This window comes from Poecilia reticulata, chromosome 7 (assembly GCF_904066995.2).
Source record: "Poecilia reticulata chromosome 7, P_reticulata-male-v2, whole genome shotgun sequence".
Taxonomy (NCBI): domain Eukaryota; kingdom Metazoa; phylum Chordata; class Actinopteri; order Cyprinodontiformes; family Poeciliidae; genus Poecilia; species Poecilia reticulata.
In genome coordinates, this window is record NC_088836.1 from 11,508,790 (window position 1) to 11,533,032 (window position 24,243).

Here is a 24,243-nt window from a genome sequence, read left to right on the forward strand (position 1 = left end):
CATCTGTTGTTGTGTTGTGGCTTTTGCATTTTTGGTCCTTCTGGGCCATCATAGAAGTTCTTATACTGAGTTTTTATAAAGAAAATGGCTTCGATTTGAATTAATAGTCTAAAAATAGAACTTTTATGGTAAACTTCAATGATTGCACTGGCTTTGAAGTAAAAATGCATAACAAAAGTAGACTTCTTTTGTGAGAGTGCCATTGGAGTAAAATGGCACTGTGAGGTCTTTGTGAGCATTGCTAATGAGGAGGATATTAAATTCTCTTTTGGATTTCACAAGAAGGTTAGGGAAACATTTATTATTAAACAGTGGAGAAATATTATTCTTCTTGGCACCTTCAGTCATGCAAGGAAACACTGATCAGTGAAGTGAAGCTCTTGATGAGAACCAGGTTCACTTTGTTTTTGTGCAGGAATGACCACCAGCCTTCACTAATATTTAGTAGAAGTTTGTGCTGCGCAAGACAAAGAAGTAAATTAAGTCAATTAAAGTTTTCCTTTAGTCACATACGTATGGTTTCACAATGTTTCTGCTGTTATTTGACGAAAAATATACAAGTTGAATAAATCAGAGCATACATATGTTTTCACTGTATGTCTTCTGTGTTGCAGTATGCTAGTCCAGAGAAGGAAGAAGAAGGCAGGAAACGCTACGAAGCACAGAAAATTGGGAGAATGGAGACCAAAGCGAGGGTTGAGGAGCCGATGCCGCTTCGACCAAACCTAGGTACGCTGCAGCTGCTTCTACCTGTTCATGTCAGTGAATCAGGTTTCTTACAGTCTGGAAAAGTCTGAAATTTCATTTGACATTTTAAGTTCTGAATAAGTGTAAATAGAAGAGAATGGAATCACACTAGCATTTCTGTCCCTATCCTATCCTAATAATTTTAGTGTTTTAAAATCATCACAAAGTAGTGAGAACAGTGGGAAGTTGTCTCTGGGAAAGCAAGAACTTGATGTTGATGAGAGTGAACTGTTTATCATGGTACAATCTGGAAACAATATTCAAATTCTTTGTTGCTGTGCAGTTCATACTGCAATTTTGATCAGTGGTTGTAATTACGTGAAGAACAAAGTGAAGAGCTCGGCGCCATGTAGAATGCAGTGTTCAGTTTGTGTTTCCATTACGTTCTCTTTCCCAGATTACTGCAGTTGTAATGACATCCAGACCATGAAGTGTAATACAGACATACCACATCTGTAATGTGAAATACCTGCAATTCAGAAAATATGTGGCACTGGGTGCTGGCTTGGGAGTTGTTATTACTCCTAGCCCTAACCCCAACCCTACTCCTGTGATCTAATTCGAGTCACCTTACTAAAGAGAACAAAGACAAAAGAAAGAGAAATCAAACTGTGAAGAAAAAACATCTTTCAATGTTAAAGGGTTGTGCCAAAGTTTTACCTTTTATATGTGAAAAACACAAATAACATCAAATGTGTTTTTATAGACTTATTTTTGTGCTGCAATTTAAAATATTGAACTATTATACAACTCTTGTCATTTTTGCTAAACCATAGAGGATGCACCTCAGGGTAAGTGAACAACATCAACATGTATGTTGAGAATGTTGGTCAGAAATCAGGCATGCCTTTCCATTTGTAGCTTGGTTTAGGTGTTGTGGGAAAATTTACCTTTTCTGTTATTCCAGAATTTAGATTGTGATAAGATTTTGTTTGTGTGTTTGTGTGTCCACATGGCAGAAAGGCACACAGTCGGCTTCAGCCAGTCCAGCCTGATCCATTTGGTGGGGTCTTCAGACTGCACAGTAGTGGACTTTGTTTATGGTGGTGAGTTTATATCTTTCTTATGTTGCTTTTAATACATGTTACTAACGGGACAGTTTGTTCTGAATAATGTTTTGCTGAGATAAAAACTCAACTGGCCAGGAAGGGTTTACTATTTCCCCTCCATGGCTTTAAAGAGAACTTTAAATGGCTTTCCTTCAACAATGGTTTTCTCAGTAAAATACATTAAGGTTTTTAGTTCAAATGTGGCAAAATGCAGAAAAGTATAGCATGTGGAAATTCCTTTTCTATTATGCAACAATAGAAATTAATTCTTGAACACATTTTTTTATGAAAGAGCAACATAAACAACAGAATGTTTTTTCTACACAATAAAAGAAATACACGTATGAGTCACATACGTTCATGTAGGGGAGGTTAAGAAAGAACATATTAAGAAATTATGTCACAATTAAAACCTCAGTGATTTGGCCATTACCATTTCTCTGCTTTTTGCAAATACTGACTGTGTCATGTGTCTCACATAAAACCAACAGTGTGCCAGAACAAAAAAACAAACAGAACTTTCAGGTCAGGTTGGAGGTCCTGCATGTTGTGAGGAAGCTGAGAGCTGATGCAAACCAAGTGAAATCGAGGAATGTCCATCATGATGCTTTCTGGTACCTTTGAATTCAGTTAGGAATCAGTGGACTGTAAAAATGTTATTTTGAAAGTATCTATTTTTGTCGATTTTGAAAACTGCTTTAGTGTTAGACTTGAAATCGTTCCTAAAGCAGATAACATGTACGGGACAAACCTGAATATATTCATTGAGATTTTACATGTAATGTTTACAAATTTTGTCTACCTGAAACAAAAAATGTCTCTTTCCTCACAATATTTTATTTTAGATTAATTCCTGTTAAACAGCTAATTGTACTTGGACTTATTTTGGCTTTATCTATAAAGTTTTAGACTGAACAGAGGTGTTTAAAAGGAATTGAACGTCTTTCACTACATCAATTTTCTGCGGAGATTATAATAATTAAAAATGCTGTTGGGTTTTATCTAGTTTAACTGTAAACAATTAGCCTTGAGCATGATTTACCGTCTATGTAACTTAAGTAACTGCTTGAGCAGCTGTAGTTCACAGTTAACTGCGCTCAATTGTTATGAGAACAGCTGAAACGGGGATGGATCAAAATAAATTAACAGCGAAGAAAAGTAGGGCAGGAGTGTGTAGCAGTAGGAAGATAAAAAGGTGTTTATAACAAGAAATTATATTGTGTCGTTTGCACTTTCCAGTGCTTCAAGTTTGTTGTATAAAATGTCTAAATAAACCGCAGAAAACTTAATTTTTAGCTTGTAATATTCAGATGGACCTGATTTTTTTAAAGGGGTTTTCTTGAGAAGTTATGGATACTCAGTATCTTACCTCTTTCCCTTTGTATCTACTTCTCTAACTAAGCTGATAGGACAGTGTAAAATAAGAACATAAATACATATCCAGATTTGTTGGTGTAACTTCCTGTAGACATCGGATCAGACTTCTAGTGATTATAAAACAGAAACCTACTAGCATGCATTTGTAGCAAATCCAAAAATGTATTTTCCAACACAAAGCAGACGCTTTCTATTAGCTGAAGTATATTGTTTATGACTGGATGTTTGTGCCTCACCCTGCCGTTTCAATTGAGGTCAGCTATGTTGGGAGGCCATGAGCCCAGTCAAGAGGATGAACAGAAGAAAGATGTTGACTAAGAACAAGAGGAACTGAACTGAGCACTAGACAGGATAGGAGAGACAGGATAGGAGAGACAGGATAGGAGAGACAGGATGGAACGACGAAGGATCACGGACAGAAGGATAAACGTTGTAGATTCACAGTTGCCTTTTTAATTTTTAGGGCTCGCAAGTAAATGTGTCCAATTAAAATCAAATATGGTAAAAGCATGCAGGTCATTTAAAACGCACACACACACGCACGCACACACACACAGTTGACTCTTTCATGCCATTGCTCATTAGGCAATGTACCCTGTTGTTTGCTTGCTGCTGCTTTCGCTACACTTATTTTGTTTACATAACCGAGTCAGGTCAGGCAGTCAGGGTGCTCGCTCGCTCGCTCTCTCTCTCTTTTCCTCTCGTAGCATGTCTTCCATCCCTCCACTCTGTGAACGTACTGTATCCTCAGCTTAGAGAGCCAGTGGTTCGACAGTTACGTCATGGTCACTAACATGATAATCCAACTGTCATAGTGCGTTATCTTTTGTTTCGCAGTTGTTTGGGCTTCTACTTTTGGGTGGCTTTGATAGTCATTATTTAGGACACTTTTTTTATTTTGCAAGCTTCACCTTTTCCCTATTTTAGGAAAAAGAAAACGGCTGAAACATTGAAATTAAACAGTCTAGATTATCCAAAATAAACTTCCTCCTACAAGGTTTTAAATTGTGATTATGTTTCATAAATGCAGGGACAAACTCAAAAACAATTTGTATTAAAACACATAATAAATTAGATAGTCACGTGTGGTACATAATATAACAAAATGTATCATTTGATCTAAAATGGTCTCTGGATGGAAAGAATAAGGCTGACGACAAATATGAAATGGTTGTGATCTCCAGGCCCTGAAGCAGCGCTGCATTAAAAATAGACATGATTCTGTAAGTGGAAATCGCTGCACAGGCTCAGGAGCACATCAACTTTATTGTCGCTGAACACAGCTTGTTGCTGCAATCCACTAATGTAAAATAAAACCCTGTCATAAAGGGAAAAAAAACAACAACCTTATTTAGCCTTGAGTTTATTTGAGATGGGGTGAGATACAGACATGTCCTATAATTAAAAGCTAAGTTTTATATTCTATGTTCAAAAATCTGCTTTTGTGGCGATCTCAGGTATAGTTGTACAATGTGTCCGTGTTTTACAGCCACTAAACAAAACATTCTTCCAGAGAACACTTTGTTTATTTCAACAACTTTATGCCAAACATTGCTTGTGTTAGGACATGGCTGATGTAATTCTGGAAAATTCATGTCATCAGTTCAGAGTAAGCATTTGCATTATTTAAGATAAAAATAAGTAACACTCTCATTGGGTCACTTCTGCAAGTTTACTCTTGAAAATTCCTTAGAAATTCTAAAGTAGGTGGCAACTGGACTTTCCTTGTTTCTTGAAGGCGTTGCGCCACTCATCCTTCTTCAGAACTAAAGAAGCTACTTGGAAGAAATGCAAAATGTCTTCAAGAAACAAAATAAGTCCAGCTGCCTCATACTTAATCACTTGGGATTGGCATGTCTTGCATGAATGAGAATCTTCAACTTCTTAGAGTTGTGATGGTCCCGCTACACAATTTTACAACATGTCCAAATAAATCTGTGTAAAAAAAAAAATCCAGAATTTTAATCAGCTCGAGTATTATGGGAAAAAGCTAGCATAGAAGCACAATTATTTGTTTTGTAGATATTAGATTGTATATACTTGTAATTATGTAGCTTACTATATTAATAATTGTAGAGCGATTAATAGATTATATTTCATCTTCTAAATTGTTAGATTGTCCATTTTATTTTTTTTCCATAAATATTAATTATGAAATTGTAAGAAATCTTTCTAACTTACTTTATGAATGCAGTTGTGACAAACTTAATAGAAATGTTTTTCAGATTAATTTATTTTATTGATCAGTTTATTTCCTCTGAAGTTGTTTGGATAGCTGATATTCCTAACACAGTAGGGAATATTTACAGAGTCACACAAGCACCGTTAGATCTGAAAGATCATCACATCTTTGGAAACACGGCTCTTGAGTTTTTGCTCTGTAGCTTCAGTTTTGAATCTTATCAAGGCCTCTGTAAAAATACATAGAAGACAAGAGACGACCTGGAGAAAAACAGGCTGAATCAAAGTTTTTTGTAACTGGAAATTAAAATTCGGGCTTAGTTTACATGTCGTCCTAACACAGTTTGTAAAACTCTAAAGAGCATTGAAAGTTCAAGGTTAAATGATGGACGCCTGGGGCAGTTACAAAACATCAGATGTGCCTTGAAATATTCCAAATAAAAGGAAGGTCAGAACATAGAACCCCACAGAAGTCTTGACTCTTTCTTTGCTCTCCTTTTTCTTTTGCGTCTTTACCTCTGCTCGTTATCTTTTGCTCTCTTCTTTCCCCTTCCTCCCTTCGTGTCGTTAACAAGCGTGCCACCTGTTTCCATGGACACAGCAGCTGATTGCTACATGTGCGCTAAAGCAACTAACTACAGTTCATCACCAGCTGGATTGTGCATTGTAAAGTTTTACAGGCATATTTAGCACAGAAGTGACATTGGCAGTTCTTAGGATGGTAACAAGAGAAAATGTAGATATTTTATTATGAAATTTGATGAAGAGAGCGATGCTGAACCTCTGAACACAGAGCATGTGCTACTTGGTGTTCTAACATTTGTTCTCTGCTCTGGTTGTTGATCAGGGAGTGTTTAAGCATTTCAGTGCCTGAGGTGGAAGTAATCTTGTATGTCAAACACTTAGTTAAAAAAAAGATTGGAACAGAAGGAGTGGTATTAATTCTGGCAACATAGTTAGATGATTTCCTTAAAACACTGGCTACTTCTAATAAAGAAATCATGTGTCTGATATCATTTCATAATGATTTTATACCCTGAGTGTTAAACCAGTAATGACTGATATATATATATATATGCGTGTGTGCGTGTGTTAAGTTGTTGTTGCAGCTTATTTATTTAAAAATAAATAAAAAAATAACAATTTATACACATGAATATGAGGTCTATTCAGTCCAATCTTGGAGACAGAACAATTACCAATTACATGCATTTCAATTTGATTCTGCTTATAAGACAATGCAGTCAGGATTGTCTTCTATCAAAGGATCTTCAGTGGTTGATTGAAGATGCTGTAGAGATTTGGTAAATGTACCTATAAAGGGTAATTTAAGTCTAGTGGGAGGACAAAAGACACAAATGTCATCATTATTGAGTTTACAAATCATGTTGTCATGACAGCTGCAGAAAAACAGAAAGCCTACTTTCAAATTTGCCTCAACAAAAGGAAAACAAGCTATCTATTGTGCACAATGCAATGAAAGAGAACCTCAGCACCAACCCATCTGTTTGCATTCTAGATTAGGGAATAAAACAGAAGTAGATATTCTGCTCCTTTATGTCTGTAATATGTGATGCAGGTTTCAGACAGGTTGACTGATTTCAAAAACGTTTTACTTTTTTACGGGTTGTCGGCTTAGACAAGCCTTAATTAAATTAACTAAAGACCCAGCAAACCATGTTTAAACTGGCTGAAGAGAGATTCTGTTTATTTGTGCTGAATGTTTGACGTAGAATCAATGAAAGAGAAAACCACCCACCTTAATTTCATCAAATTGATTTAACACATCCGTAGCCGATAGGCAGATGCAGCCAGGAGGCCTGGGTCCTGAGTGTGGATGTGAACAAATCTTCCCCTGACAACATCATCCAGTACACTAAGCTGTTTCAGCAAGTCTAAAAATGTAACGATGGGCTTATTTAATAAGGTTGGTGTCCTTTTTTAAAATAAAAATAATAATAAAAAAACTATCAATGCGTTTTAACGTCTGTCATCTTAAAAAGAAACAAACAAAAAAAATAAATAAATAAAAACACGCACACAAAGAAAACAAGCTAGTTTAAGTTTAACAAAACAGTTAACTAGTGCCCATTTTCTGTAGCCATGTTGGGTTTAGCTGGAGATACAACTCCTGAAGGCTTTACCATGGATATTATTATTCACACCAAGACATCTGCTCAACCAGTTTAGCCAATACTAATTGGGACTCTTAAATAAAAAACACATGATGCAAATAGTTTAAACCTTTGCATGGATTCATTTTAATTATTTAAAATAATAAACAATGTAATTAGCCAGAATTCAACTTTAAACTTCCACACTACTGCTTACACTTTTACTAGTTCATCAATGAACGCAAACCAACTTTTTTCATATTTTACGTTCAAGTTCCGCCTTTCTGAAGATGTATTCACAGAAGAATTGTATTTTATGTTGACACTAGGTTTTAGATGTAGTTACTACGTGAAAAGCCTTTTCGCTGATTAATGATGTGTTCAACCTGAGAAGTCAGGGAAACACATTTGTTCAGCTTCAGCGTTAAAGTTTTTTTTTTTTTTTCCCCTCCACGGAAACATGCTCAGCAGGCAATTGTAATCTTCTTTTTTTGCAGCTACCAATCACAGCTTATTGCACCATCTTGATTGGTGATGCTGGAGGCAGCAAAAAAAACTAAGTCCAAAGTGCAAGTTGCTGCCAGACAGAATATTCTGGCAGCATTCTGAGAAATATACACTCGGTTATAGGTGAAATATACATTCACTCAGATGAATGTATATTTCATCTGAGTGAAATATACATTCATTGAAGTATCTTGGATCTTTTTTAGTCTGGATGGGATGTTGAGGATGTAGAGGAGATAAAATTGGGAATTTGAAAAGTACCTAACAGATCAATGCAGATTTTTGGAGGTTGTAAAGCATCGACTTGGAAAACACAGAAAGCAACCAGATATCTTTAACTATACCAGTTTTAACTTTTTAGAGTATGGACCTGCAGCATCACATGGCCTTTATCATCAAAGATATGATGGTTGAAACTGACATTCTGCCATTTTCTCTGGTTGCTTTTAGTAGATTCTCCATTTAGTTCAGAAGTGACAAATCCCACTTTTTACCAATAGGATAGAAAATGATCTCCTCCAACATTTAATAAGACTGAGGGATACTGAGACAGGAATCCTAGACAAGCATTCTTTGCAGAGAATTCATGTTGAAATGCACATGAAGAGGACCTCCTTATCAAAGATCTGCTACTTGTTTCAACAGTTATGTTAAAGCACTTTTCAACATATTCGTTCTTCAAATCCACCAGGACTGTTTTTTTTTTATGCCAACAAAGCTCAGTGTTTTTTTCATTTGACCAAAGAACACTGTTCCAATTAAAGTCCAGGTAGGTTTAAGCAAATCCCACATATTTGAATGTGTGAAGACCGAAAAGGTTTTTTTCCTTGCATCACTCCCAAATAGCCAGTGCAGCATGTAGTCTGGTAGTTGTTATGGTAACAATGTGACCCCCAACATGCCACTGTTTGCTGCGGTTTCCCTGATCTGTGGAGAATGTTTTTCCTTTCTTACCGTTCTGCTCAGTGTGCAAGGGGGACAAAAGATACATCCTCATCCACCTGAGTGGCGACAAGAAATGTGTCAAAAAAATAAAACTTACACTTATTTGTTGGGAATTCCTGTGTTTTTCAATGTGAGATTATGTTACTGCAACAAAAAGAGGGATTCTTTAGATGGCTTTTTAAACTTTTTACCTTTGGAGCCAATAAATATGGAAAACGCTGCTTTTCGTGGGGTTTACAGTTAATAAGAAAAATTATCATGAGCTTAATGCGATTTGCAACAACCTAAAGCCACATGCAGATTTGTTAATAAGCCGCCTGCTGTTTACTAATGTTTACCTGGAAGCGGGATATGTTGGAGCAAACGCAGCCTATAGGACTTTCGAAGGAAATGTGGGTGGGATTGGGTGCATTGCAATACCGTTAACAGGAGCGGTTTCCATAGAAACAGCTCATTAGGAGGCAGTTTGAGCTGTTTGATACCGTCCGTGATTAAAAGACTTGCTGGGGAGGGAATGAGCATGACGGGAGGAGGTGGAAAATCATCAATAAAGATTGACAGAGAACCAAAACCAGGAGAAAGAGAGGAGAAACCGAAGCATAGTGACGAGAGAACATATAAAAGAACCGAAGTTAGTCGCACTTTGTGGAAGATGTTCCTTGTAGTGTAGGGTGTTCTGTATCTTAGCGAGTGATGAATTAAAAAGCTGGAAGTCGGAATACATAGTTGAGGGGCAGGGAGAGCTGCCTTGAAGACTTCTTTCATTGTAGCCTGTGGACAACACCGCACTCAGTTTCTGGGAAATCGTCACAAGGCATCTAATCACATAGGTATTCTGCCTTGTGGTAAACTGGGCTCCACTGGGGACTTGGTTGCTAATTGCCCCCTTTTCCCTCCATTTAGAGTGAGCTGTCTTCCCTCTTCACACACACCACCGCTACCCCTTCCCTCCGCCTTTTTGTGTTCCCACCCTATGGCAAAGAGAGAGTCATGAGTGCCATGTCATCCAGTGAATGTGTAACGTCAGGCCCAGGGCTGTCTTGGCCTAGGCTGTCCTCGTTTGCAGTCTCGCATTGAGGATTACTTCAACCTTCTACTCTGACTGTACAAGGAGAATGTTTTTTTGCAGGAGTTGCATTAATGCTTAAGCCGGCGGTAGTGATTAGCAAAGACAAGCATCTACAGTCGTTCAGGACAGCATTGTCCTTGACTTGCTCTGTTCAAGCATTTTGGTAAAATGTTTTTTATTGAGTAGGTTCTAATATGGATTTGTTGGGTCGAATATAGTAGACTAATTTGGTGCATTAAGCAAGAATGTAAATGGTGATGACTTTACATTCAGTTAATTCTTGATGCTGCACCTTTTGTTCAATTCAGTTGAGTTCATTTGAGTTATATAGCACCAATTCAAAGCCTGTAATCTCAAGGCACTTTAAATTAGATTAAAAAAAGTATCTTTAATCATGTATACATTTCAGTCGATCCAAATAATCAAACAGTGCAGTCAAATTGGCTAAAGTCAGGGTTTTTCAAACCAATGCTAATTTGTAATCTCTTGTAACACAGTACCTTTATTTGCTGTCATCATTTTATTGAGGTCACCAACCACCACTGTTAAATGTTACATGCGCAAACATGACCACTCTAGGGTTTGCATGTGCGGCACACCTCGGGGATATTTTCCATCCCAAGTGAGATCTCATCAATTTTCAAAACATAACAGTGGAAAAGTAAAAAAATATCTTCTCAACAGACTCAGGAAGATATGCATGTTTTGTTGCATACAGAATTGGGGAGTCTGCCACCAATTTGAACTGTGAGTTGATCATTTTTGGTTGACAAGTTGGTTCATTTTCTGTCTTGAAATATCTGGTCTCAAATTTGCATACATAACCAGAGTATAACTCCTAATGGATATACTTTAAAAATTCTGTTAATCAGTTTAAAGATAAGACTGTTGCTGGATGTCAAATTAATTGCATCTTTAAATCTTAATCAGCTCAGTGGACCCAGTTTCATGGCAAACGCAAAGCAGCACATTTTGTTTATGCTCCCACACACTTGGCTGTCTTAAATAGAGCCACACAGTACAGATGGTATATACCTCAGGGAGCAGAATCAGCCTTCAGCAAGCATCCTTATTGATTTTCTGTAACATAAAAGACACATAACGCAGCTCAGAAGGAACAGTCGGGGCGGCCGAAATGTGTGGCGAACGGTTTGACTGTCTGTAAATGAGCACACATTCACAAACAGACATGTCACACATGCTCACAGACTGTCTCTGAGAAGCAGATGTCATCCTCTTGTTTTTCCCTCATCTCCATCCCACCCACTCCATACAACGTGTCCCACTTTATGTGAGAAATCATCAAACAACTATTTCCTTTACACATGTCACCAGCTGCCAGGGCTGAGTGTGTGGTATGGGTGTGGATGTGTGAACTCCTCTGCTTCCACGTTCTGAATTGTTGGTAAGCTTTAACTCTGGCTTCCAGCTCAGTGATTTAGACTAAAATCTTCAAGCCTGAAATTTAGAGATGCGCAGATACTGTATTTACTCTTGGGCCTGTTAATGTAGCTAGAATGGCCAATGACCGATTTTATAGGACATAGTCACCACCTTTTTGCTTCCAACTTTCTAAAACGCATAAAAAGATTAAAATAAAGATTAAAATAAATGCTGGTTTTTACTCATCAGAACAATACTAAAATTTTAGTATTGATTAAATGATGTTCATATCCCTGCCAAAATAGTAGTTCCACCTAGTGCCATTCTTGAGGAGAAAGAGTTTGCTAAAACATTAATTAAAACATTAATGCAAGAATGATAAGCAATCAAAATTTAGAGAAAAACTGATGAGAAACTTTTCATTTTAAACAAAAGTTGGTATTTGTTGAACTTCCTAGATTTTCCGGTAAGACTCAATAGGTTCTTTGAGATTTCTGAAGTACTCTGCCACTCTCACACCATTATGAAGTCCTGTTAAAGGTCCTTTAAGTTCACCAGTGCGATTGGATTTGGGTTCCCACTTACGTCCATCTCAGAAATCTCTCTTTTGTGAAAAAAAAAAAAGACTGGCAAGGTGCTCTTTGAAGGCGTAAAGCAGCAGCCACATGCACTGCTCTGGGTATTTCAGAAACTTCTGATTTTCTGTGATACTAAAACTCATGATCCATCTTTTAGGCTTACAAAAAATGGTGCAAAGAAGACAAAAATAACCAGCAGGCTACAATTGTGAGGATGAAAATGCCGTGTTGATGTCAGAGGTCAAAGGAAAATGGGTAGATTTCAGCTTTGACATTCAGGTGGAGAGCATTTATCCATCCAACTTTGTATTCACAGCTCAGGCTGCTGCTGGTGGTGTAGGCGATGTTTTCTTGGCATACTTTAGGCTCCTTAGCACCGTTTAAGAATCGTTTAAATGCCACAGCATACCTGAGCAGAGGTTGATGTCAAGATGGCTATTTGTGTCTTTTATTTCTTAGAATTTTAAGCAGTTTGATTACTAAATCAGACTTTTATCTGATCCAACTTGTGGCAGTACTAATTATATCAATGAAGAAATTAATAAGACCTGTTTTCTACGTGTAATGAAGTGCACATCTAAAAATCATCATCTGTAAAAGCTTCTTTGTGCTTGTGTTTGATACAGGTGTAGCCATGAAGCTGATGGACGAGGTTGCTGGAATTGTTGCCGCTCGGCACTGCGGCACAAACATCGTCACTGCTTCTGTGGATGCCATCAACTTTCACTGCAAGATTAGAAAAGGTAAGGATAGAGTGGTGAATGCACACTTGGATTTCTATCACTCATCTATTAAAGTAGCAGTGGTGAAATGATCTGCCCTATTTGAATTTAGCAAGTTCAGCAATTACACTGGATTAATAGAATGGGTAGGGATTATAATTTTGCTTTTGAAGTTTAATGAAGAAAAATTAAACTTTCCATTAAGTGTTTGACACGGTGCTGGTCATTTTGACACTTTGCCTTTTTGCACTTTTCATCCAGGGAAGTTTTTTTTTTTTTTTTTTTTTTTTTTTTTTTTTTTTTTAGTGCGTTACAATAATACACACATAACCTGAGTCAAAGGTTTTCAAATGGTTTCTCGAATGTACTTTCTAAAGCATGAGGAATCGCATTTACCTTGAACACTATGATTTTTGCAGAAAATGGTGGCTTTTATATGCGGCACCTCTGGTGTTTGAAATGATGCCATCTGGAGAATCACTGCTTTTACGGAAGAAAGTCTAAATAGACAGTTGATTTTACACCAATGACCTAGTTTGCATGACCAGATCTACTTAAATATTTATGTTGTAATTTATATCCTGTGTTTGAATTAAGTGAGTCAGAAAACGCAACCATAGTATGATATATATATATATATATATATATATATCGCATATAAGTGTATGTCAACAATAATAATGACTGCGTATACTTCTTTCTAACCAATACAACTAATGGAATAAACATTAAAGAATAAATAGTATTTTGGCTTTCAGATTGGAAAATAAATGATTTTTTTTACATACCCAAATGTTTATAAAGGTATAAAACCATTTCAAAAGCAGCACATGCAGTTTTCTTTCTTTCTTTTTTTTTTCTTATTCAGACAGAACCTTGTCTAGACATCTAGTCCTAATGTTCAGATGTTGTGATCCCCCAGGATAAAAATGTTAACAATAGACTGGCTTCATCTCTACCCATTGTTGAATTATGAAGTGGAAAGGAAATGTCACAGCTCAGCACGACTGTGCCAGCTCAGCTTTGCATTTACAGTACACGTGTTTTCAACTACATCTCCTTCATTCAAGCAGGATAACTCACTTGTGCTGGTTTTGTCAATCAAGGTCTAAGGATTTAAAAGCAGCAGTGTGCAGGGCCTGAGATGCTAAAAACACAGGAAAACGGCTCCGGAATAAGCTGAAGCCGTTAGAGGTATCAAGCAGGATCGGACCGCCTAGTCACCATTTTCAGAACTTGTTCTCCTCTGCTTTTTGTTCAACGTTTCACTTCACAAAGAACTGCATACAAATCTAAAACGAAGTATGAAAAACAATTTAATCTAATCGGTACAGATTGTTTAAAATCCACATGCATGTCCTCTACTTCTAGCTGTACCAGTGTTGCTCTGGTGTGCAAATGTATGTGCACATTTGTATTTATCTTTTCTAGATGGTTTTGATGAAGTAGTATCATTCTTAAGATGTAGGAGGTCATCAAGGCGGGTTGGGTATCAATAAATACCCAAGCAGCAAAGAAACTTGAATATTTGGCGTTATTCGTGAGTTGGCAATGTCTACCCACTAGTTTGCATTCATAGTCTCTATGGTAACCACGCACCTGCTGTGCTACTTTGGGTTTTAGCTCAGATATAGGTTTTCCCAGTAAAACCTGCACCGACTTGGACTGATTGATGTTTGTTACCAGAATCGCTAATAGATCAAGTAGGAAAAATTCACAGAACTCTCTTACTGGCAGACATGCTTTGTTTGTGTTTCCAGCTGGAAACAAAACAAAACAAAACAAAAAATCATCCTATTATCCAAGTGACAGAAATCATCTGGAAAAACATGTGCAATTATTTCCTTTGAGGTAATCTCTAATGCCCAGCTGCTCAGACTGTGTCTCCAGTTTGTGCAAGAGGATCTTCTGCTAATCAAAAAGAAAACGCTCTCAAAAGGTCACCGGCCATATCAGCTCAGAGTTTCTCCTTTTCTTATTGTGTTTTGCTCTTTTATACATTTTCCCAGGGCTCAAGCATCAGTGTTAGTTTTATTTTAGCCTTTTATAACAACGGCCAGTAACACTTAGTTCTCCCTGCTGTTTTGTGGAGTCATCTTGACCTTGGATGATTAAGCGTGCTGGTTGAGAATGATTTCTATACTGAACACATTTTTTGAACAGCTTTGGACCTTGAACATGAAGATGGACTTTAAAGAATAAGATGTTTCGTGGTATATGTAACAGATCCCTGTAGTGAGTGTTTCAGGGTTGTTTAGTCAAACTTTAGTTCATTTTCCTAGAAAGTCTCGTCCGTTTGGGGAGGTGTGAATGCGTAATCGAACTCTGATGTGAGCCGAGAAGAGTGAACTGTGGTCCATCTAAAAACCCAAGTCTCACTTCGGTTGATTTAGAGGGTTTACCATTAAAATGTAGTTTTAATTCCTTTATTTAATTTTTTTGGGGAATTTCTTTTCCATTTTAAAATAAAATACAGATTTGTCTATTTTTAAGATTTACAATAATACGTGATGTATTGTTACAAAAGTAGACCTTAATAAAACAAAGCCCAAAAACACCAGCCTGTTTCATGGCTAAAACATCAATGTCACACAATATCCAAACCAAACTCTCTACAAAATGTACAGCAACTGTAATGTCAGATTGAAAAAAAACAAACAATAGTTGTTATTTAGAAGCGGGAAAGAGATGTTAGATTCTACCCATTGATGTCCCGTGTATAGTCACTGCTCTTTTTTGTGATCAATTACTACGAAATAGCCAGAGGTACAAATAATGAGAAGAAATACACAAAACCTCAAAAGCTGAATGTCAGATGAAAGGACACAGCAGGGAGAAGGAGAGAAAAAACAGCAATGAAGTTGGGGGTAATGACAATCTTAAAATTATGTTTTTGTTTTATTTACCTAAATAAACATGATTTTGCTTTTATTCTTGTACAGTTTGAATGTTTTATGGTTTTCTTCATGATAAGCACTAGAGTCGAGATGAGAAAGTAGTGCAACTTCAACCAATTTAATACTCTAGAAAAAAAGAACATTTTTGCTTGTTGTTCATAAGATAAATGTTACTAACACAGACTGTCCCAAAGAGGGCAAATCTTCCGTTTTGCACGCTCAGCTCAATGTATACTTTAAACTTCTACCGCAGGTTTGCTGCGTCAGACGAAAACGTGAGCTGACCTTCAGAGCTGCACACATGCAGGATGTTTCTGCATGAATCAATTATTAATCACTGAGGTCTTTAAAAAAAAACCAAAAAAAACCAGACCCATCATCAAGACTCATTTTTGTCATAATGCCATTGAGCGGATCTCACTTCTCTCTGCTGAGCTGTCTACATCTGTGCCAGAGGCGATTTATCTCGATGAGACTGGACTCGGTCCTGGTGGTGACATCTTAAAACACTCAAAGGGGCAGATGACAAGGGGGAAGATAAATGGCTTCAGTGTATCAGCCCGTCTACTTGTCGCTACTCATCCTGATATACAGCCATTGTACTACATCACCCTTTTACAGTTTATCTGGGAAAGATGTTTTCGATCTGGATGTCACAGTTAATATATCATCTTTTATATATCCACCGCCCTCAGAAGCAGCCATGTTTTAAATTAAGTTAGCGAAAAAATATCATAATTGTTGATATTTAATCTTCTACCATTTTTAATTTCTCATTGTCCATTGTTTCACCAAGAATAAAAAAGATCAGGAGTACCTAAACACGTCATAGTTAACAAGCGCAATATTTTGATTAAAGCCACCAGCTTGTATGTTTCCACATTAATAGAATTTTCCATAAGAAGAGCATTTTTTTGCATTTTGTACTTGAGTAACACGTCTAAATTGTTTCTTAAAGCGACCATTTTTGGTTGAAAACATTCTCTTTTATTACTCTGGCTTTTTATTGTTTTATTAGAGCTTCAATATTAAGCCAGGATCTTTCTCAGCCTGCAGAGATAACACCTTCTGTCCTTGTCTCTATGGCAACAGTGGTAATAATACAATGCAGGCACATCAAAGAGAATAAAGGAATAGAACCAGCCATGCCCAGTTATAGTGGCAGACTGGTTCTCCTACCGCCCTGTGGTGAACCTGAGAAAAGAGCACAGTTTTCAGAGAGAAAAGCAGCACAGATTACATTTGTGTGAGCAGATGAATTAATAAACTCTCCTCTGCACTTGTAAGACTGGCCGTCTCATATGTCTTGCTGTCAGTAAAGTTTCCTCCTGCTCCAAATGTCCCACTGTCTCGCCTCTCTGCAGCGTGTCGTAAGAAGCTGCTGAATGTTCGATGAGAATAAAAATTTCCCCCTTATCCTCTCAGCCATGCATAACAGCTTTTTATCTTCAGCATATTTCTCTCACTCTGGCTTTTTTTCTTTTCTTAATAAACGATGCTCATGTATTTCTAAAAATCTTCCCTTGTTGCAAGGCGTATCTTTGCAACACTGAATGACGGTACACCCGATTATCTACAGGAGCCTCAACCTGTTACTCAGACCAGTTGTTGATGAAATTGCTGTTTGGATTGATGAGAAACGTTAACACGTAGCGTGCAGGAGTGAGAGAGAGTCTGAAGTGAGCTGGCTCTTATCCATATGAGGTTTATCTTCAAAAAGGGGTTGTATTTTTTGCTTAAAATACAGAACAAACTGTTTCCCATATCAGTTTAACGTAACCTTTTAAAAAAGCTCACATACAGGACAGTCAAGTGGTGTATGGGCCAGTTGGCAGCCCTGGTCATAGTGCCTGGAACTAACTATAACTAGCTACGAACTAATTTTGCAACCCTCTCTGAAAGGGCTCAAGTTTTTAATTTAGACTAAATAATTTATCAGATTTCTAACAAAATCAAAACAGAAATCAACAAGTTATCCACTCATTTCACAATGTTACATTGCAACCGATCCGTCGTGTTTGCTACAAACTAAATGTTGCATTGTTTAGTTTGACTATCTCTGCAAATATTGTATTTATTTATTGATGTAGTAGCAAAACTAATGCTTAAGTTGTTCAACTGTCAGAATCCTATGCAGTATTCCTAAAATATAGTTTTTTGTTTTATGGTTGGATTTGGGTTTCCCACATCAAGTAAAAGAATAAAATTGGAAATTAAAGGTGTTAACTTGCTAAAGCTCAATGTGTTTCTGGATCAATGTACATGTTCTTAATTGAATGTTCACTCAGTTTTTTTTATGATTTCAAGCTTTACTTTCCTATATGAATGGGTGTTGCTGGTCCTCATTTTTTGTCCATTGCAGTTTATTGTATTTTTTTTTTTATGAAATTGGACAACAAAGTACCTGAAGCAAGTAACGAACGTCTGAGAAACAAAAGTGATTTTGAGATGTAAAACTAAATCGCATCGATAAATGCTAGTATTTAAGACAAAAACTTGTTAAACCAATTTTTTCAATGCCCTTCTCTTTTCCTCTCCAAGGTTGCGTGGTGACGGTGACGGGCCGGCTCACGTTTGTCAGCAACAGGTCCATGGAAATAGAAGTGCTGGTGGATGCCGATTCGCTGGTAGACAGGCAGACAGGGAAATATCGTGCTGTCTCAGCCTTCTTCACCTTCATCTCGCTTGACAAGGAAAATAAACCGCTAAATGTCCCGCCTCTAAAGGTTGGTACTAAACTTTTTTTCCCCCCTGCATTTCAAACCATCGTTGGAAAAAAAAAAAAAAACAAGAGTCACAGTATCATGTTTCAATGGTCTGGCTCAAAATAAAAGACAAAAGAGGTTTTATTTAGATTTTGTAATCTACTAGATTTTACTGTGGAAAAGGATAAATAGACCATGAATTTCTAGTAACACATCATCATTTAAATGTGTGATTTCTGTCTTGTTTATTTTGGACGCTGATTGCTTCACTCTGATTGCGACAAGGTTATTATTGAAGACTGGAGCATGCGAACACCTCCAATCTAACCTTTTCCTTTCCTAACTTAGCATTTAAATATGTTTGCTGTATATATTTCACTTCGCAAGAAATGAAAAGAGTTATTCTGTCTTCTAGAACTACAAGAAAACAATGGATTATTTTCCTTTTCTTTTAGCTTTTTCTTGAAACATTTACCTGGACAGAACTTGTTCCTTCTGTGCTTTCAGACAGCTAGCATGTTATTGGTCAGAAATTTTAAATGCGCATGATTGTAAGTCTGAAGTGGTAGAGCCATTTTGACGAGGTACAGGGAGTCCTGCTCTTCAGTTTCATTAGAAGAGTTAAATCTCGTGGCCAAGAGGAACTTTGTTCTTGTTTTTCCCACATCAGGTAAAATAATACATTTCTCTAGTCTTGCAGAATAAACACGGGCCTGTTGGGAAGACTAGACAAGAAAAAACAGAACACAAATCCAATAAGTTTTATTTCAGTCAATAAAACTTATTGGATTTGTTTTATTGTTTTATAAAGCAGCAAAAAAATCTGCTTTATTTTTGTGCACAGCGCTTTGTATTTTCTCACCTTTCTTGTGACATACAGTCAGTTTCTTGTGTTCCATTTCCTGCCTATCTCCACGTGTTCAGAGCATTACTCAGTGACTTTATTTAAGAGCATTTCGTTTTCTATATCTAACTTTGCTTCGGGGTGATCCAAAGTAGGTAACCATCCACTGACCTGTGCGGGATATGTTAGCCAAAACTTCCCTCAACCCCAGACCAGCCTTCAGGCTGCAGAGCAGCTGTCGTGCAGGGATTGCTCTGTCAGGGAGTTCAGGACAGTGAGAACCGCAGGTCAAGAGATCCAGTCTGGGTCACTGAGAGGTCAAAAAAGATGATCCAGGCCTCAAATTAAGACCCTCTGATTATTTTGTTTAGACAGAACTCAAATTTATTTTGGATAGTCTTACTCAAATTAGGCTTTTTTTAAACTTCAGCAAGAGGTCAAGAAAACCTTTGATTAAAAATTGTGCCTTAAATCACATTAAATATTGTTCCGAATGTTTATTTCAAGCTATATAAATTTTCCTTTAGGCAGTAATAGTTTGTCGCTAATGGCAAACTGACTGATCACTTATTTGGGAGCCTGATTGATTTTTTTCATTAGATACAAGACTGATCAGTTATTTAGAAGATTGATATTTATTGAGACTTTTTAAATTACCGGTACTTTGATACAATTAAACATAAGCTATTAACCGACTGCAGTAAAGGAAAGAGTTTTTAGTCATTACCCTGATCTGATTTCGGAGAATTAAAGGCCGTTATCCCTGAAAACAGTCCTTATTGTCAGTGACTGTCTGACTCGGCAGTTCTGGGGAGTAAAAGCAGAGGTTAACATGTGGACATGAGAGAGATGGATGCTGTTTGCCCTGGCTCTGTGCTGCATGGTGATCCTAACCCTGTTTATTATGCAAACATTATGCACACGAGCCATCTGCTTTGACCCGATGTATTTGAATTATTTCCTGGCGCCACTCACCCGCCCTGACTCTCTCTATGATGATCCTTTGAAATCCCATCCAACTCTTCAGAGAGATGTGAATTCATCCTGTCAGCGTGTGATATTTCAACAAGAGAGGGGCCCTTGAGATCCTGTTCCAAAAAATAAACAAAGGGTTCAATGGATTGCGATTAATTTTAAATGTAATATTTATTTTACTGTAAATGCGTAGAAATGTCGTGATTCCTAATTTCCTAATTCAATAATTGCTGTTTTTATGTTCGGTTTGGTTGCAAATTTCCCCTTTTTAGTTTCATTTGTTTCAGGCTTGCCCATTGCTGTTGGATTAGATCGTTCCTTGTGATGTAATGATGATGCTTCTCTCTTTGCTTTGCAAGCCCAGAAAAAGCTGACAACAGCGACATGAGCTGAGTAAGCAGCTTCAGAGAAATTTGAAAGTCCAGCAGTAGGTCATTATTCTCTCAAGTGAACACTTGAACCACATTTACAAAGTTAGTGCCTGAGCTCATCATTAAACTTTAAGTACGCGTGGCTCGCTGCAGAAGCCAAAGAGACGCATTAATAAATGAAGCCAGAGCAGCAAAAATGGTACCAGGCTGAAAGTGAAGAGTGAAGCAGATTTCTACCTAAAAATCCATTCTCTCTTCTTAAACAAAAATTTAGTCTCTGTAAAATCTCCCAAAAAAAATCTTTAAGCTTGAAATTGTCATTTTAAATGCGACCACAATCAAAGATGTTCTAAAACAAAGACAAACTTAACAGTGTCAATATCTGTGAATTTCAAAAGATTTATCTCAGATCAGTTGTCTCATAAATTCTGCATCGACTCTTTGGCTATAGACATCCAGTAGAATTTGAAGGTGGACAGCTATTTTTAAAATGTTTATTTCTTCCTGCTACATCTTTTAGTTTTCACTTGTGTCCTGACTTGAAGCTCATGATAGTTAGATATATTTGTCAGATATAATCTGCTTGAAATTAAGTTACATTCTACGCTCTGGTATTGGCCAATGGACAAGGTTCCCTTCAAGTTTGACCATTTCTAAATAAATAATTTAAGTTGCACAGATATAAATACAACTTATATCTGTTTTTTTTCTCTCTTCCTGATGCATTTTTTGACTGATGCGACTTATACTCCTGAGCTACTTATAGTCCGGAAAATACAGTAATGACACGATTCAGAGATATCCGTCAATATGTAGACACAGGAGCCAAAAAGCACAAAAAAGCTCATGCATTTTCTTATCTGAAAAATCTTTCGGCTGACAAGCAACACTTGTGTTGACTCCCTGCCTAAGCTGTCTGTCATCACTATGTCATTTTTTATGTACACTCATTCTTAATCCTTGGGTTGTTACTTCGCCTGAATCCTGATTCCCAATGCAAAGTGGTTTTGAGCATACAGATTGTTTCTGGTAGATCAGGAGAAATCTTCCCTTTCTGCTTTTTTTTGTTAGAAAACAAATTTTCTCTTTAAAGCAATTGCCAGTCACTTTCAGCTGTTTCGTAAGCTTCATTATCATCAATTTTAGGTACTATTTTTTGTTTTATATGAATACAAAGGTTCTTTTTGTTTCAGGAAAGTATTTTGAAATGACTTATGTGCTTTAAAATACACGGAAAGTCCAATTTTGATTGATTTATGTTTTATGCTTTAAGGATTTCTATATCTTCCATCTCAAAACCATCATACTTGCCCTTTATAAAAAAAAAATAAAAAAAACGACATGCTGAACTACGAGACATCCTTCTCTGGTGATGCATAAGCTAGATAGTAATGATCATCAAACGTGTCTCCTGCAGGTTGGCCTTTTCAAAAGCTCCGATGTTTCTTCCTATTTCCATTTCACAAAACCAGCCCTTTAGTTCGGCCATTGTCTGCCTCCCCCTCTGTGCATTCATTACCAGGTTTTCCATCTCAAACAGGCAGCTCGCTGCTTGGATTTCAGTACTTGAAGATTCCAGTAATAATGTGAGCCTTTGTACATTTTAATAAAAAATGTCATCCTAAGGAAAACGCAATGTTGTTTTAAAAAAAAGTCTATTCGACACTAAAAAAGGAGAACTAATTGGATCCCTTACTGCTGATGTAACATGCCAGCTTAACAAGAAGAAGAAGAATAGAGAGAAATTTGCACAATGATGCATACACTGTAGATATATGTACCTCGAGTAGAAGGAAGCTGCCTTAGCAAGTACAGATCTGTACGTGTGAGCCTTGGCTTCATGTGAACCGATCACTGAGCACAAATGAGCGAGAGAGGAACGCCAAAGCTCACTCTGTGCTATTTCCAGCTTTCTATTTACTGTGGGCTTTAACGTGGCATGAGGTTGATTCAAAACGAGGGAGCGTGCATTCAGTTTCCATCAGTAAGAGCAACTATCGCCAATGTCAACCTCATATAAGTCCGTGTTTCCTTTAAGAGAAATGATATCATCCACAAGATCTGAAAATGTAGTAAAGACATTCATTTGGATAAAATTGAATGAATTTCACCTAGGACTACTTTAATGTTGTGAAAATGGTCACCTAGTAACTTCTGTAGAGGATCAATTGAAAACACTAAAAAGAAAAAAAAAGTACTTTTTCTAATCCATTTGGCATGCCATTAAGGACAATGGCTTTTCCCGTTTTTGTGCAAAAAGAATAGGAGAAAAGCCTTCCAGAACTTCCTCCTCACTTAAGGCTTTTCTGTATGGTTGGTTGAGCTGAGTGTTTTATAGCCAGAAGCTGGTTAGCATGGAAACTGGGTGGTTCTTAAATAGTGATCCTTGGATTTTATTCGGTTCTCCAGTCGACCGTTAAAAACAGACAAAATGCTTCTGATGACTCGACGCTGTGCTGATGGAACAAAGTGAGGCAACTTGGCTGTCCTGCAACAAAAACCAAAGAAATGAGTGTTTTTTAGTCAAAATGTAATTTAGATTTTACAAAAAAGATTTTTCCAAACTTTTATATTAATCTTAACTGTGCTTCAACATTTTTGTGTGCTACAGTGTAATAAATATAATGAAGCTGCTTAGCTGATCCAGCTTTATGTCCCATTTAGAAGCAGTTACTGTCACATGGCTGTCTGAAGACGATAGAGGTTGATCTGCCAGCCCTGCTATTAGAGCTAAACGGTCTCCTGCCCGCAACTCAACTGATCCCAACATCGTTGTTTCTCATCATTCAGTACTGACATGTTAAAGGACTATAGTGTTTATAAGACCTGAATCTGTTATCAAGCTCTTTGTTTTTTTTCTCTTCGGTTTGTGATCATTATTTTACCAAATGATGTACATGTATAAAATGAACTTTTTATGCTGGCACCAATCACTTTTTGGTTCACTGTGTCTGCATTAATGACTAATGGGCTGATATAACTTTACTTTTCCACCGTTATACAACTGCAATGATTGGCCTGAATCCATTTACCTTGAATTCTGGTTGACTGATTAATTCTTAAGCCAATTAATTTAGTGGAGCGATTTAAACCAACTTCCTTACTGAACTCGATTTTCAAATTGATTTTTTTTGTTTCCACTTAGCACTTTGATACTTTAAACCGTTAATATACAGTATTTGGGATGACTTTGGGATAACACGCTATTAATTACCCTTAGATATTAAAAGCTGCCATATGGATTTTGTTTCTTGGGGCTATGACACCTGATAGTTTCCCTGCTATTGTTATAGGGATTGATTGTTAATCTGTAAACTGATACCTGGCTGCTTAGAAAGTCTGGATTGAGTTTCATTGATAAGCTGATGGTGTTACACTGAAGAAGAGGACATGTTTGTTTGCTGAAGGTCATAGAGTTAGGGGCTCTTGAAGTTCATTTAAATGTGTTGCTGCTGATTCAGACCAGTGGTAACATTGATGCAAGTTAAATTGAAATGTGTTGGAGTACTGTTTAATGCCTAGTTCAAACTATTTTTATGCCATTTTTTGTCCCAATTTTCCATTTCAAACAATCTTAGCATGCCTTGATTATTGGGAGACATTTAAGATCGTCTTAAGAGACACTCCTGCCATGTGTGGTGTACACATGGCAAAATTTGTGAAAAAAAGTTGTTGTTGAAAAGGTTAAGTTGTCTTTTCAGGTTACTGCCGTGGAACTGTTTGAGGATTGGTGAGAAGTGGCCTGCCACCACCGAAATTATTTAGGTATACAATTATCT

At 37.1% G+C, this 24,243-nt stretch overlaps 1 protein-coding gene across 3 annotated transcripts in view; it reads left to right on the top strand.

Annotated features, from left to right (window-relative positions):
• acot7 (acyl-CoA thioesterase 7) overlaps positions 1-24,243 on the top strand; it is a 49,737-nt gene that overhangs the window by 17,445 nt on the left and 8,049 nt on the right. For 2 of the 3 annotated variants that reach the window (XM_008413512.3, XM_008413510.3), the window contains exons 5-9: positions 615-729; positions 1,524-1,538; positions 1,707-1,793; positions 12,577-12,693; positions 18,111-18,295. In XM_008413512.3, the coding sequence (XP_008411734.1) occupies positions 615-729; positions 1,524-1,538; positions 1,707-1,793; positions 12,577-12,693; positions 18,111-18,295 (519 nt within the window). The remainder of the gene's footprint in view (positions 1-614; positions 730-1,523; positions 1,539-1,706; positions 1,794-12,576; positions 12,694-18,110; positions 18,296-24,243) is intronic. The other variant, XM_008413513.3, reaches the window with a different exon arrangement.